At 30.4% G+C, this 17441-nt stretch overlaps 1 protein-coding gene across 6 annotated transcripts in view; it reads right to left on the reverse strand.

Annotated features, from left to right (window-relative positions):
* Positions 1 to 17441, reverse strand: part of LOC129920585 (forkhead box protein P1) — a 38781-nt gene that overhangs the window by 6718 nt on the left and 14622 nt on the right. For 3 of the 6 annotated variants that reach the window (XM_056001955.1, XM_056001956.1, XM_056001958.1), the window contains exons 2-9: positions 15977 to 16771; positions 15155 to 15889; positions 14800 to 15085; positions 6674 to 6851; positions 6425 to 6578; positions 4832 to 4876; positions 4091 to 4167; positions 3131 to 3232 (exon numbers count right to left, since the gene is read on the reverse strand). In XM_056001955.1, coding sequence (XP_055857930.1) covers positions 3131 to 3232; positions 4091 to 4167; positions 4832 to 4876; positions 6425 to 6578; positions 6674 to 6851; positions 14800 to 15085; positions 15155 to 15889; positions 15977 to 16763 — 2364 coding nt within the window. In that variant the 5' untranslated portion in view covers positions 16764 to 16771. Of the gene's footprint in view, positions 1 to 2506; positions 2665 to 3130; positions 3233 to 4090; positions 4168 to 4831; positions 4877 to 6424; positions 6579 to 6673; positions 6852 to 14799; positions 15086 to 15154; positions 15890 to 15976; positions 16772 to 17441 lie in introns of all 6 variants that reach the window. The other 3 variants (XM_056001960.1, XM_056001957.1, XM_056001959.1) reach the window with 3 other exon arrangements.

Raw genomic sequence — 17441 nt, forward strand, 5'->3', positions numbered from 1 at the left:
AATGTTGAATCCCCAAAAAGATGTTGTTAAATTGTTAAATTAAGTTAAAAATTTGTTTGTTAAAATTAGTTCTTAAAATTAGTATTTAAATATTAAATATTTATTAATTAATTAAAGTAGAGTAAAAGATTTTTAATAAAATTTGATAAATTGATAAGAGAAAACTATTTTAAAATTTAAATAAGAGATGTTCGAAAAAGTTTTGTAAGAAAAATAGTGATAAGAAGTTCAAAAAATTAATTAAAGATTTGGAATATAAAGTTGAAAAAGATATAATATAATTTAAAACAGATTAATTGAGATATATTTCAAAAAAGATAAACAAAATTTAAAGCAAGATGAAAAGAACTACCAAACAATTTTTTTTTTTAATAAAGCATCTTACTATAAAATAATATAAACAGTTGGGCATTGGAAGATAAAAATTAAGATGCAGCGGGTATACAAAAGGCAACCGTATGTTTTATTTCTTAATCAAACCAATGTCCAACACAAAAATACATTAAGATATTCAGGTTAGCAAACATTTAATTACAAAAGCGTACAGAAGAAGATGCTTGTTTTTAAACTACATACTACATACATACAAACAAAAGAAAGAATTTTTTAACTGACCAGTTAGCACAAATTCATATTGGTTAATATCTAATAACAAATTTATAGAATGTACCAAATACTTAATTTTTTAAGGAAGGTAGACAATTTCAAAAATGGATCATAAGAGTTAAGTTTTGATGAGTTTTGAGTAAGGAACTGATTGTTTCTTAACAAATATTTGTTTAGTTGTCACAAAATATTGAAATATTGAAATTCCGTGGTGAGTCCGGCACACGGGGAGGTATGGATTATGGATACCTCCTGATGGTGCGTAACACATTCCTCCACAAGTAAAGTAAAAAAAAATGACTTTGGCTTGTAAAATTGCACTCTACAATTTCTTCACAAATGAACAATGAAAGTTCACAATTTATAAAATCGGAGAAGAAAAGAACACAGTTCTAAGTTCAGACACTGTTCTGTCATGTAGACTGAAAACGAAAATCGGTCTGACATCTGTTGAAAAAGGATTTGACGGATTAAAAAGTTGAAGTTGGGCTCCTTTTTACTTCGAATCCGTCGCGTGCGTCGCGTCGCTAGAGCGTGTAGGTTGGATCGTGACAAGAAAAAAATCGTATGGGAGGGGAAGGGGGGGGGGGTCAATTCCCCCTCGTTTAGCGGGGAGAGGAAATTAAAAAAAAATTGACTTAATTTTGAAAAAAAAAAAATAATTGAAAATCAACGGTTACGTCTACAATTTTTTAATCATTTATTTATTTATTCAACTACAAATTAAGTGTCTAAGATATTCAAAACAGTAACAATAGTTATTTTACAAAATTTAAGGTGCATATAGAAGAGGAAAAATGTTAATTTTCAATATTTGATATTTGAATATTCAAATATTTGATGCGAAATAAACAATAATGATGGACAAAATATAAGTTGAAATAACTTTTTTCTTATTGTTTATTGTTTTAAAATCATTGAATTGTTTCATTTATGAAATAGTTACAAAAAAAAAATACACAAAAAAAAGTTAATGTTTTTATTTTGTATTATCCTACAAGCTAAGTTTAATGTAATCGTAAAATTCAATCAAAGCCAAAAGATAATAATTAATTTTTACTGTTACGTCATTTTGTTAACCGTTTTCCCTATTTTAACTTGTGATACAGGTACTATAGGTAGGGTTTCCAACTTTGGTTGGAAACAAAGAAGGACAATAATTTTTAAAGAAATAAAATTTAATTTATTATATACACTTTAAGGAACTCTAATTTTAATATAATTAAAACAACGTTACTAGAAACTAGCACTTCCTATAATAAAAATCAAATGTTAAAATCAACGTAATATTCATTTGATTTTAAAAAGAATTACGTATCTTCTTTAAAAATTAATGTGTATCTGCTAAGAATGAAGAGATTTTTCTTATTGAATTATGTTTACTTTAATTTTAAAAGATTGTTTTTTTTTTTTTGTTGGTATATATACATTTTGCAACGAAGATGATGAGTTTAAATTCACAAGACTTGTCCGTTTATTTTAAGACGGCAGTTTTATTGGAAAATAACCATGCAAGAATCCGCTTAATTTAATACAGATTCCATTTGTTTTTCGCATGTCTTTTTTTCCGTTTATTTACTGATCATACAAATGAAAATGATATTTAAAAAAAAACTATGTTTATATTATTAAAACACTAAGATTTCTAAACGTAGTAGTTAAAGGAGTATGTTAGTTTTAAGAAATATAAAACAAAACAAAAAAACTCTAAAGACTAGAAAAATATTGAAAAATTGAAAAAGGAGAAAAAATATTTTTTTAAAGGGAGAGAATGCTTATTTGTTTGATATTATTATAGAAATGAGAAGAAAAGTAGATTATACAAGAAAATTAAGAGTAAATATTTTTTCCATCCAATTCTTTTGTTTCTTGGATATGGTGATTTTGTTGTTGAACGTACCCAAAATTAGGATTTCCAGTCATAGCTGCTGCTGCCGCATTTGACCTTTGAGGTCGTCTCTTATAAAATTCTATTTCGTCGACTGTCCAAACGGCACCCTTTACATTTTCAACTCGCATGAAACATTTATGGAGTGATAAATTATGCCGAACTGCGTTCTAATTTCATTTTTGTTCATGTTCATGTGTGTGTTTTTAAATTCATTTTATGGTTTAAATATAATATTTATTGATTTATTATTTATGTATATAGTAATTATATTGATATTATAATTAAAAAAAATACAAAAGCAAACAAAACATTCATTCAAATTCATTCTTTCCGCCAGTGGCTGTCTTAGATTTTAGTACAACAATATCGCTTTTTCAGTTAAATAAAAAAAAAAAAAATATTTTATAAATGAAAAAAAAAAAATCTTTTTTTCCTTATATTAATTTTATTGCGAGCAGTTTTCATGAGTGTTCCGCTACGTCCTAAGCATGTGAGGTTGTTTGATTTTAAGCTAAGTTTTAATAATAATTTTGTTCTATATTTTTAATTTAATTTCACACCAAAATATTTGACTATTGTTAATTTTCAAATATAGGTCAGCTCAATATTGAATAGCTATATCAAATAACTCACCTTCCATGTTGCTGCATTACGTCGAAAATAACAAAATGTGTTTTGAAACCAATTGTATATTTCATTCAGAGTAAGTTGCTTATCTGGCGATTCAATTATAGACTGAAAAATAAATAAAAATTTACATTATGTACCTATTCAAAAACAGTTTGCTATTTTTTATGTTCTAAGACAGATAAAATCTATCCAAACAGAGCTTTTTCCTGCAATCAAATGGTGATATATGGACAGTGAAAAATGCCAGGGTTTTAATTTTGATATGCCAAATGCGAAGTCATCTTGTTTATAATAATATCAATTTTATTTTTGTTTTTATTTGTATTTTTATTTTTTTTTTATTTTTATTTTTATCTTAATTTTTTTTGTTATTTTTGTTTTTATTTTTATTTTTATTTTTTTTTATTTTTATTTTTATTTTTATTTTTTTTTTTATTTTTATTTTTATTTTTATTTTTATTGCCGACTCTATACTGCAGATTACTTAAATGGTTCATACGGATGGAGGATATTATCCCAGTATAGTATTCATATTCATGCCTATTAGTTTCGTAATAGTTTTTTGGAAATAATTTAGATACTCTAATTTTACTATAAATTTTGAAATATATTCACTGATTAAATTTAATTTGTTATTAATTTTCAAATTAATTTCTTATTAATTTGTATTATGTCAGTCGTATTTATTAGATTTTGGTCTACTTATGCACTACATAACTTTTTTCAAAATGTTGGAAATATGCTTTATTTAATACAAATAATAATCACATTATTCGCGGTTAAGGCAATCTCTTCTTTTGTTTTTGATCACATTTTCCAAATTTAAACAGTTGTATAAAGTTATACAAAGTTTATAAATAAGGGGGTGTATGTGTATGTATTAATTTTGGTTAAATTGTATGACAAAAAATTATCTAACCAAAAATTAAAAAATAAAAAAAAAACAAAACGAAACTTACTTACTTGTCTTATTAAAGATGCATATGTAAAAGGAGGTCGAACATCTGCGTTTTTATAAAATTCACGATTTCGTTGTATTTCTGCAAATAAAGTTGTAAAAAATTTAATTTAAGGCTTTTCGAGCAATCTATATTAGAAGGTACATAAGTGCAGAGAGCAATTTCTAGACTAATTTTCCCCAATCAACCTCATCACCAGAGACATTCAAATGGAGGTCATAGGCAGGGGTATTGGGGCATTGATTGCCTTAAAAAAAAGTTTTTTGTTTTAATTTTATTGAAAAATAAATTTTGAAAACTAATCAATGAATTTTTTTTGAAGTTTTGTTTAATGTATGTTATACCTCCTTTTTAATGGCATATCCAATTTTTTGTTTTGGAAAATGTTTGAAAATTTTTATATAGTAGGTACGCGAGCAGCGTACTGCAGAACGAAATTTTTCATTCACGATTTCGTTGTGCTATTTTTGTGTGGGATTTTTCATTTTTAATATTTTTATGAAAAACAAAACCATTTATTTTTTGGTTAATCTAATGCATAATTGTATATCCTTTGAATCAAAGGCTCGGACGCCAAGTATAAAGATATATTTATTTTTATAGTATGCCGGATGAAAATCATACGAACAATTTTAATTTCGTTAGTATCTTTCATTATCATTTTATACAAGTTTAAACAAATTAACCATACCAAATAAATTATTTATTGCTTTAGGAATCGTAGATTTGTTAATAGCATACTCACCTTGTTGTACATCAAGGCCTGCTCGCTCCAACATGTAGGGAAGACCTGTTTTAAATATAATTAAATTCGAATATTCAATTTAAAAATAAAATTTTAAATCAAGTTCAGAAATAAATACAAAATTAAATGAGAAGAATAAAGGAGAATGCCCAAACATATATGGGGAAAAAAACTAACGAATGAGACCTATATGGCTTGAAAGGTAATCAATAGTAGATAAAAAACATGAGTTTTTATTTCAAAAAACCATCCCCGCAATTTGCTATGACGATTCTTATTTTCAAGCTATAAAGTGTTTTTTTTTTCGGCCAAAACTTTTTTCCATGAAATGCAGCGTTGAAAAATACCCTAAGATCATGATCTAAAGCAGAGGTTGATTTTTAAATGAAGTTGTTATTGGTCAAAATGAAACATGTGTAACCCACTGGATTTATGTGGTCGTGGGTTGTTCTTTGATTTGGATGCATAAGATATACAGACCTTAGCGGGGTAATAGAAAAATAAAGTGAATTTAATGCAGTTTTTTACGTTCAACAAGTCCAAAAAAGTAGATTTTGAAAGTCCATATTTAGTCAAATTTTAGCCGTATTAGATTTTTGCGTTTTCTTCTTTACATGTTCAATATCATTAAATGCTCAAAGGATAAAATAGACTTTTTAGTGAAAGCATCAAAAATGTCGTTTTTTTCTCTTTTTTGAATAGTTTTTCTTAAGTTTAATTTTTTGCAAGGATACATATCGATAGAAAATTTAATTATCTCCAAACAAAATTTTTCAATTTGGCTTGCTTTTCAAGTTATAGACAAAAACTCAAAAAGTAACAAAAAAGAGTCGACAATTTTGTTCGTTTTAAAAATGGTCATACATATCTTTGTAACTTATCGATAGATTTTGAAGAAAAATATCTTTTTATCTTTGCCAGAAAGTGTACTACCCATACAAAATTTAAAACTATGAGGATTCGAAAGATTTTAATTTTTTCTTTCAGTAAGAAAAGTTTTTATGAAATGTTACTATGAACAAAAAAAAAAAAACAATTTTTTAAGAATCGGTTTAATATTTTATTTATGTGTTGTCAACTAGACAGTCGGCAAAAAAGGCATATTTTTTGAATTTTTTTTTTTGTAAGCTTTGTAAATATTTAAGAATAACCAATAAAATTCTATCGAATCTAATCTTCATATTTAAGTTCTTGAATTAGAACTGTAAGTTTTGCTAGAGATTGGAATTTATTAACTAACTTCCCGACTTTCTTATTCTTGGAATTCATTTTTTCATTTGCCCGATTGTGAATTTTACAGGTTAAGTCATTTATTTCGGTAAATATTGGTTTAAGATTTTTAGATATAAATGTTAAAGTAAGCTATGATTATTAAGGATATTTATAACAACTATTGCCAAAAATCATTTTTATAATTTTGAATATTTATTTCTACTCAACACTTCAAACAAATAAAACAAACCTTTACGAAACTAAAAAAAAATGAAACCGATGTCTTCTATTTTAACAACACTTTTGTCAAACAACTTTTTCAACAAAAGGCAAAACATTTGACCACTTTTTATCGCCAATGTACGAGATCTATTAACTTACCACCTGCTATTGATAAGGGATTTTTGTCACTAATTCTTTTCCTAATCGATGATATGTTTGAGTTATTCAATATTGGTGAAGTGATTGATACCGGCATCACGGGATTACCAAGATTGGGTGGACATGCTATATTGTATGGCCCATCTGCCTCCTGCTGAGAAAAATAAAATAAATCGTTCCCAATATGGATTTCATTCGACAAATATTTCAGCTCCAATTCAACAACAAGGATGCCTTTGTATCAAGTACCTTGCAGTCCCTTTTGTTTGGTGATAAGAATTGCTTTGCCATATATAAATGATGCATCATAGCTTGCAGTCGATCACGCTCTTTCTGTAAATGGATTTCAAGCTGAGAGACAACTTGCATTTGAACTCGCGCCTGTGCTGTTGAACGATCATCCAAGCTATGTTCAGTGTTGAGATGTCTAACAATCAGATGAGAAATAGTTTAAAAAGATTCATTGACTTTTATATTTTGTTTTTATTATTATTTTTATTTTTTACATCCAACCAGAAAGAGATATTTTATTAAATTTTACTTCAAATTAATTGAGGAATTAATACAAAAAAAATTACGAAATTACAAAGTAAAGTATACTCAGTGTAAAAAAATTTACGATTTTTTAAGTTTTTTTTTTATGCCAATTGTTATGATACTTTTCTCACACATATCTCAACCCATCAAAAAAAACCTTTTCACCAAAAATATTTTTAAGAACTTTATGAATCCTTTGTCCCTGCTTTATCTAAAACCTTCATCCCAGTGTAGCATGTAGCTTGTTTTTCACATGGGTTTCGGTTATATTTTGCCTTTTGAAGTCAAAAAACAAGCACCCTTGTATTTAATCGGCAATAACTTTTTTTAGAGCAATCGCATTGACTTTACTTTTATATCATTAGCATATAAAAAAAAACTTTAAAAATATGTGATATATGATGATATTCCTCAAACAATTTTTTTTCCCCTATATTTTTGACCTTTATCTCCTCCTTCTTGTCCGCGAAAAAACGCCCTTCCACTCAATTTCCTTGTAAAGACATGTTTGATCCTTGGTTCTTACCCCAAAAGCAAACTTATTGCGAGGTTTCATGAGTGTAACAATTTCTTTCCTTGATTTTATGTACTATTTTACCAGTACTAATGATGTAAAAACATCCTATATCCAGATATTTCCTGCTCGACAAACACGGTAAAGGATTTCCACCCCACTCATAATTCTTGTTCTGTATCAGCATCCTTTTGTTGACGTAAGGCAGGCTTTAACTAATCCAAGTCTGCTGAGCCACAACGCCTGAAGCTTTGAAACCGTTTGCACAGTCTCCTCACTCGTGGATACTCTGAAAGAGTAGGTCGGTTGACGTCCCAAACGTGATCATTTAACATGGCAGTCTTATCATCAACCACCAAACTTTCAAAAGCTTCAAGTGACACCGACATAACTCCTCTTGCAACCTCGGACTGCTATAGCCTTCAGTCTACGTTGTGCAAAAGCCAGCTCTTCACATCCAACTCAACACCGGCATTTGGAATGCCTTCCAGGGGAGAGATCACAACCTGCATGAGACTATGATCGCTCAACCCTTCAGCTCCCCGAATGCTCCAGTGAAATCCAAAGATGAGAATCGCTGGAATCACTCAACATTCACGCACACTCCGAATTCACTTGAATCTAAAAGCGAACATAAAGTGTTGACATCGTTCACGACAATAGCAGTTTAACTTCAGGAGAGATTTTCTTTTCAACCCCCTGAACGACAAGAGACATACCCTTGCCAGACTCCACCCTTAAACCAACATCGTCGAGTTTCGTATGCTCGAGGAAGGTATTCCGTTCTGCTTGCAGAGGCTTCCTCAAAAGTGTCCCTGTTTTAGATTCTATTCATTTTCAAAAGCGAAGAAACTTGCTGTACTTATTTTGACTTTTACAAATACGCCCCTATTTTAAACCCAACTATCTTTAAAGAACAAGACGCCCCAAAGTTTGCTTTTTATTTACTCCAAAGATGCCAGTATTTACAGCCCTTCTTTTTTTGAAAGACAAAAGCGCCTTTAATCTTCGTTCGCTATATCCAATCCTCAATCAAGGATTTCTGATATCTCGGATTGATATTGGATAAGAAACTTAACTGGGGTCCAAACATTCAAGAAAGATATAAGAAAGCCACGTTTGCACTTTACTCATGTAATAGGATTCTTTGCAGAGATCTTAAATTAATCATGTGGATGTATACCGCCATTGTCAGACCCATTCTAAATTATGGCAGCTTGGTTTGGTGGCAAGCTCTGGAGAAATCCACGAACTGTAAAACCCAAACTAACATTTAGAGTACTAGTCAAAGCGGCCATGCAACGATTCTTTCGAAATACGTTGGCAAACAACGTTTGTACAGATTACATGATTGCTTACCTAGACTTAAACAAGTCTTTTAATGCCAGCTTCCCTAACAGACAGTCGACTCTTGCAATCTTCACTGATGGCTCGAAAGTGAATACTGGGGTTTGTGCAGGTTTCTACCTTGCCAGTCCTTTCAGGCTCACCGATCATACCAGTGTCTTCAATGCCGAGATCTTGGTTGAGAAAAACGATCTCTGCTACATTAATCAAGTCAAAGCTTGTTTCTTGCTGTCGCGAAGAGCTAAGGGTTCTTGGTATGGCTCTCCTGGGTTCCCCGCCACAGTGATGTGTTCGGCAACGAAAAAGCGAATGAACTTGCAAAAGAGGACTCCAGAGATCAGAAATAACAGTCAACCTTTATTTTCAATTGGTTTCTCTCTGAGAATTACCACATTACTTTAAATAGTTTCGGTTAAGGTTTGAGATTTATTTTTAAAAATCAAAAATAAAGGTTATCGGTTGAGATTTATTTTATTTTATCTTAAAATATCTCTCAATGGTTGAGATTTTTACCAAAAAATAAATGGAAAAGGTCAACCTTTAACCGTTTGCGCTGAAAATAAATCAAAAATGGTCAATTCATAGGAAAATGTCGAATAGGTCAAGAATGTCTTTATTTTGCAAAAATAAATATAAAAAGCATGTTTTTTCGCCCGCCCAACTTCAAGCGGCTATATCTCGGAATTTTGAAAAAAATGAAAAAAAATTGTTTTGATGCCAAAAAGTAGCGGGGACTCTAACCTACATTTAAGTACAACTCCCATCCCTGTAAGTGCACGCGTTCTCAAACAGGGAGAACTTAAAGTTTAAAAAAAAGTTAAGCCTGATTCTGAAAAAATAGGCATGGTGTGGCGGTTTAACATGGAAGATGATTTTTTAAAAATCTGACAATGTGCAAAGCGTAGGTTCATGACACAAGCTATCATTTGGCATAACTCCCAAAAATTGCTCTCAAGCGGTTTAGCTTTCAGGGGCGTTCAAAGATTCGGGGATTTTGCGAAAAAAAATTTTACCCCAACTTTCAAACGCGATTTTCTCGGAATTTTGAAAAAAATCCAAAAACCCGATTATACCAGTATCGGGTAGCTGACAATATAAGCTTTCATATGGCACCACTCCCATGTCTCTAGGAAAGGAATTGATACATTTGCAGATGAGATTTATTTTTTTCTCTCAGCGATAAATCTCACTGGTTGACCGAAACATAAAAAAATACAAAATAAAGGTTTCTCTCAGACCTTGACCGAAATTTTTCTTTTTTAATAAAGGTTATTTTATGACTTTTATTGAAAATGGCGACAAATAAGAGTTATTAAGGAACCTTTCAAAAGGTTGAGATTTATTTCTGATCTCTGGAGGACTCAGTACTTGATCCCTCTCTCATAGACAATAACATCAAAATAAATGGTTACTTGCCTGGTTCGATTGAACAAGGTTAGCCCAAGATTTTTTTCTTTAGCCCATCCTTAGTTTATTATTTTTTTTTTCCCCAAAAATCACAAATTTTTTATATTCAGTGAAAAAATTGTTGGTTTTGCACTGTGGTTCGTTTGCCCAGCGTTAGTCTAGGTTTTTTTTTTTTACTTTACTTTACTTGTGGAGGAATGCGCTACAGACGAGGAAATCTCAACTTTTTTTCTGTATTCCACTATTTTTTTAATAGATACAACAAAAAAACTTTTTTTCATATCATAAACCGAAAAAATTGTAATTTGTTTCCTGTGAAAAAATCGTTAGTTTAAAACCGTGGTTTGTTTGCCCAAGGCTAGCTTAGGATAGCCCAACTTTTATTTTCGCTTTCCTACGCTTAGTTTAAAAATTATAGAAGAATTAGTTTTTATTCACCACACAACAACAAAAAAAAGTACGCATACACCACAGTGACCTATTTAAAATTCATAATTAAGAATAATTAAATCGACTGGTGTTTGCATTGCGCCTCAAATGTTATTTACTTGACTTAGAATTTGTACTTGATTGAATGTAGTCCATATAACATTCCTGTTGAGAATCTTAAGTTAATTTGTTTCATTTCATCTTAAAAACCACAACATACAAATATTTGTTCAAGTGTAAAAATCATTGATTTTTTTTGGTTTTGGTTTGCCATATAAGCACCAAGAAAAGCTGCATACTTAGTAAAATATATCCAAACATTTTTCAAAAGTGATTTCTTTTTCAGTACAAGAATATAACTTTTTAAATCTTTCTGAACTATCCTTGGTAATTCCAACAAATTACATCAGTTTTTTTGTTGGCTCAACCTTAGTTCAAAAATTATAACCAAAAACTTTTATCAAATTATCAACCTCTTAAAAATCAAAATTTTCTTTTTTCAAATTATCCTTTCTACGCATTTCTTGAATTTACGATGGCTATTCCAACAAATTCCTTTACTGTTTTTGTTTATCCCTCTTACATAGTTAAAAAATTATAACACAAAAACTTATGTTAAAATACATACATACATAGAACTAAAAGGGACCCGCACATTTTGAAAATGGCCCTCGGTGAAATTATTTTAAATTTTTGTATGTTGTGCTCCTGATCGTTTGCCCGATATGGGCAGAAAGTCGAAAAATGGACAGTTTTTAAGATACCGGTTTTTTTACGATAACTATCTCAAATCTTTTATGAGGGATAATAACTCTCTATATTGTGTTTTTGCGCCTTTTTTTAGTGTCTCTGAAACTGAATCCGAAGTCCTGTTGGTTCCATCATGTCAGTGTGAAGCCCCTGATCGTTCGCCCGATATGGACAGAAAGTCGAAAAATGGACAGTTTTTAAAATAACGGGTTTTTTCCTATGACTATCTCAACCCTTTTATAAGGGATAGTTACTTTCAATATTTTGTTTTGCGATATTTTTTATCTGAAATCTGAAGTTCATTTTGCCCCATTACGTCAGGTTTTCAAGATAACCTCAAAAAATGTCACAGCCTCAAAAAAAATTTTTTTATCAATCAGGTTTTTAAGTTAACCTCAAAAAAGATGTTCGTTTCTTTTTTGAGTGAATCTCTAAAACCTGACGTGATAGGGCAAAATAGACTTCGAATCTAGTTTCAGCGACCCAAAAAACATATAATTAACATAATCGCACTCCCAGATCAAAACAAATTTTTGAGGCTGTGACATTTTTTGAACTTATCTTGAAAACCTGACGTAATGGGGCAAAATGAACTTCAGATTTCAGATAAAAAATATCGGAAAACAAAATATTGAAAGTAACTATCCCTTATAAAAGGGTTGAGATAGTCATAGGAAAAAACCCGTTATTTTAAAAACTGTCCATTTTTCGACTTTCTGTCCATATCGGGCGAACGATCAGGGGCTTCAAGAGAACAACATAATAAAGTTTCAAACAATTTCACCGAGTAACACTTCCCATACAAAATGTGCGCGGTCCTTTATTTGTTTTACATGTTATTTCAATTGGTCAAGGTAAAGTTTTGTGGAGCGATAACTGCAACCTCAAAATTTTTGACCCAAACTAGTCTAGTTTGTTTGTCCAACTTTTCTCCAAAATTTTCGTTTGTCCACCCTTCAAAAAAATTCAAAAAGTCTGAAAAAAATGTAAAATCGTCTAAAACGCTCAAATTTTGAGATAGACGTATGAAACAAATTACAGTCGTCTGTCCAACTCGAGTTCCTGATAATTTTCCAAAATCCACTCAGTTTAAGAAATATTCAAGAAACAATTTTTTTTATAACAACTTTTATATAAAATTACAAACGCCAAATTATCCACCTCGAGAAATATTGACACAAACAAAAAATCGTCGTTTGTCCACCCTATATTACCAAAATAATTAAAATACAAAATTTGCACTGAACAATTCTAAAGTTCTCAAAATTCCCAACAAAGTTACGCATAGGTACACTGAAAATGTCAAAATCCCCAAAAATTACTTTTTTTTTTTTAAATAAGAAAATAAATAATGCAGCTCTGTTAAGCTCCAAAATTTAACTATTATTTTATTTAATAATAATATTAATATTTTATAGTTCAGAAAGGTTTAAAAAGTTCTATTCGTGTACTGAAAAAGAAATCACTTCACACCACTTTTTATTTGTTGTTACTTTTGAAAAATGTTTTGATAGATTTAACTAAGCATCTAGTTGCTTATATGGCAAACAAAAAAAAAAATCAATGATTTTTAAACTTGAAAAAATATTTGTATGTTGTGGTTTTTAAGGTGAAATGAAACAAATTAACTTAAGCTTCTCAACAGGAATGTTTTATGTAAAAATTCTAAGTCAAATAAATAACATTTGATGCAAACACCAGTGGATTTAATTATTCTTAATTATAAATTTCAAAAGGGTCACTGTGGTGTATGCGTACTTTTTTTTTTGGTGTGGTGAATAAAAACTAATTCTTCTATATTTTTAAACCAAGCGTATGATAGCGAAACAAAAATTGGACTATCCTGCGCTAGCATTGGGCAAAGAAACCACGGTTTTAAACTAACGATTTTTTTACAGGAATTTTTTTTATTGAAAAAAAGTTTTTTATTGTATCTTTTGAAAAAATAGTGGAATAAAGAAAAAAAATATTCTAACGTTAGGGAAACGAATCACAGTGCAAAACCAACAATTTTTACACTGAATTTGATTTTTTTTGGTGAAAAAAAAAACAATTCCGTTATAATTTTAGAACTAAGGGTGGGCTAGCGAAAAAAGATCTTGGGCTATCCTGTGCTAACCTTGGGCAGGCGAACCAGGCAGGTTTGAAAAAAAAATTATTATTTGGGGGTGCCAAATTCACATAGCCCAATTAAACCTTAATTTGTAGACACTCAAGTGAGGGCAACAAATTACTTTTCTAAAATTTAAAAATATGTAATTTTTATATTAGGTACTCGTATTTAAATGTTTTGAAATAACAACTTGTGTGATTTGTTCACTCAATTTAAATTATTGAATTAAAAAAAACAAAAACTAAACTAAAAAGAAAGCACTATTTAATTTTAACACCATTAAGCTTTAGTTAACATTTTAAACTCCCGCTCGACATAGTGAACAATTACACAATTTACAGTAGGTTCTCGATAGAGTGAACTAATAAAAACCAGACTTGTTAAGTGTTCACTTCATCGAGCGTGTACTGCAAATTGTCTAGAATTCCCTTACGGGGGTATTTAACGTGTGTCTGTAAATCTCCCGCTTAATAAGGAAAAAGCGTTATATACCATATTCTTCTAAATTGTGTAGTTAGATATTTTTATTTATAATTTGAGAAAAAACACAATAAATAAATACATACAATAAAGTTTACAAAATGTTTGAAATATGATGTTAAACAATTGAATTTCAGAAAATTTTACTTATAAACTTACCATCATTTAGAGATTCATCCAAAACAACTTACCTTTTTGCTTTGTTCCTTCAAATCATTTATAAATCTGTCTCATAAAAGGGATTTTAATTTTATCAGAGAATGTAATTTTCGGTATTGATTAAACTTTCTATAGCAAAAAGAACAAAAAAAACAATTTCGTTAAATTCGCATTTTGAGCAATTTAAAGAAATTGTAATTAAATGTTTGTTGATTTTTTTTTTTTTTCATTCCTCAAATTACATGTCTTTCATAAAATTAAACAATAAAAGATATAAAATAAAACTTTAAAGTTAGTAAAACACACAGTAGAAGAAGTTAATTATTTATTTTTTTTTTCAATTTGATTCAATCATTTTAGTTAGATTTACAAATACATAGTATTTTAGTTACGAATTAAAAAAGTATCCATGTTTTATTTGTATTAGTAATACATACATACAAAAAAAAAAGAAAAGCTTAAATTTGGGAGGTTTCAGTCGATATGCATGAGTTGAAGAAGATCATCAGCTCATGATGCTTAGCTAAAGTAATTAATAAATTAACAATTGATAAAATTATCTCTTTCTTTGTTTGGAGTTTTGTATGATTCATTTGATTATTTTAAGACAAATACCTTCGATAGAAAACACATACTTACTTAATAAAGGAGGCCACATCATCTAGAACTAATTCACAACCAGGCCAGCGACATACTCCATGCACATAAAGAGGATGGTAATACTTTTTTGTATTGTAATCGTCGATGAGGTGGTTTCTGGGAGCAGGATTTCCACTTGCACCCATGTTTCCAATAGCATCAATTATTCCACCCAAACCCGCCATACATCCAACGCTGCCACCACCCAAATGGTTGGCGTCTGCATGCGGATGTTGATGTTGCTGCTGGTGCTGCTGCTGCTGCTGCAAGGGTGACGCCACAAATCCTAAAATAATATATGAAATGAATTCAGTTGATGAGTTGAGTTTTGTTTTGTTTTGTAATCATTTCCTACTTGATGTTATGATATCGCTACTTAGTGTTTCCGTTGACCATGTAGTGTCACCATTTCCGGGTATAGTTGGGTTCACAACCTCATTACTAGATGGCGTATGCTGTTGATCGCGGTCAATGTCGGATTTTATTTCGGGAGGACTACTACAGTGCACAAAATCGTCCCTTAAGTTGCTTTTGTATTTTGCGAGGTTGTCAGATTCATTGGTGTTATTGTTGTTGTTGGGGGCCGTTTGACAGTTCTTGCTGCTACTTATATTGTTGTTGACAGCAGGGCTTCTCATTTCCTGGGGTGGGGACAATCGTTGTTCATCCTCGTGCGAATTTATCATCATCATACTCAAATCATCGATGGAATTATTTTGTTGCGTTGATGATGCTGATGATTTCGGTGAGAGTTGTTGCTGTTGGTGTTGTTGGTTACGTTGATGATGGTGCAATTGATGATTTGCGATATGGGTCGCATGGGAGTGATTTGTATGTGTTAGATGATTGGGATGTTGTTGTAAATGTTGTGGCGCAACTCGATAATGTTGTTGCTGTTGTTGATTATGCTGTTGTTGTTGCTGCTGTTGTTGATTATGCTGTTGCTGTTGATGTTGGTGATGGTTGTGATTGGTTTGCTGATGATTTGAGGTATTCTGATTGTTTTGAAAAATTGCTGACATTGGATTGATTGGTGACATTGATCGGTGGATTTGTGATTGAAAATCTAGTTGCAAAGGTTTGCCGAGGCCTTTTTCATCGTTGAAAGAAGAAAAAAAAATGCACACATATTAATTAGAAAGTTAAAGAATTAAAAAAAAAAGACATGTGAATTCACCTTGATGTATTAAATACTGCCTTTGTACAAGCTGGAGCTGCTGAATCAGCTCCTGCTGCTGTATGCTTAAGTGATGTTGTAACTGCATGGTGGAATGACTAGTCGTTTGAATGTGAGATGTATACTGATTTTGTGCCAGGACTTGAAAAGGCAACTGATTTTGCTGGCAATATAAATTATTAGTTAAGCTATTTTCGAAATCTTTAAATTCATTATAATCCATAAGATTTCTATGATAAAAATGTTCAGTTTCAGTTCCAGTTCCAGAATTTGGGCTGATGGCATCATTTTCAAAGTGCAGCTCTTCATTCTTAATTTTTACGAATTTTGTTGTTGGTGATGATGCATCAGGATCTATTTCGGTTTTAAAAAAGCGATGATTTTCCTTTTGGCCTTCCAGATTTTTTGATTGACTATTGATTGTTGTTGTTGATGAAGTCTTCTTGAGTGATGGTTTAATAATTGTCTTAAATGTTTTCCTAAATTCACTTTTTAAACTTTTTCGTTGTTGTTTGAATAAATTAGCTTGTTGTTGTTTCAATATAATATCAAACTGTGTTAATAATGATGGCGGCCGTTGGGAAAATGGTAATAGTATGTTTTTTTTACGCGCAAATCGTTTGAGTTGGAAGATTTTGTGCCGATGATGCCTGAAGAATTTCCTTCTATGACGTCGAATTGATGGATTGTTTTCAAGATTCAAAGACTTTAAAAGAAAACGATTCAGGGATAGTTTGTTTAATTTTGAATCAATTCGTTGTGATTGAAGTGAATACATACGTTTCATTCCGTGTTCTGAAAATGTACAAGCAAGCGTAAAAAAGAAAGTGGTTAGTTAGCAAGCCTTTATTTATTTGTGATAAAGAATTGGAGTTAGTTTTAACAAAGATTTTAAGTAAATAAAAATGTATTTATAAAGTCTATAAGCTTAAGCACACACATTGTTTTCAAGTTGAGCTAAATCTGCACCGTTCGAACAAAAAAAAAAAAACAAAATAAAATAAAAAAAAAAAAAATTAAATTGTAAGATTGAATACGCTGCGCTATACAAAATTTATCTCAACAATTTTTTCGATATTTATCACCAGAAAATAAATAATAGCATAAAGTTTCAAGTTCAAGTTTCATATCTTTTGTTTTCACCTTTTTCGATATATCGATAACGATGCATGATACGCAAAAAATGTATTATATGAGGGTCAAAATAAAGGTGCTGGTAAAGAACACACACTGAATGTTTGAAAAATAATGTCTTGGTCAAATTTGATAAAAATTTTCAAGAATTTATATAACATTACCTATGCTGATCACAAAAGTCTATGGGCGGAATGTCCTAATTTCAACGAATTCTTAGATAGAGTGGAAATTAGTGGAAGGGGTAGTTATCTATGGTTATGCTATACCATTTTGGTAATGTCAATAACGTTTTCTTTTATTTTATTACTAAATAAATCTGTTTCAATTT

Source organism: Episyrphus balteatus, chromosome X (genome assembly GCF_945859705.1).
Source record: "Episyrphus balteatus chromosome X, idEpiBalt1.1, whole genome shotgun sequence".
Taxonomy (NCBI): Eukaryota; Metazoa; Arthropoda; class Insecta; order Diptera; family Syrphidae; genus Episyrphus; species Episyrphus balteatus.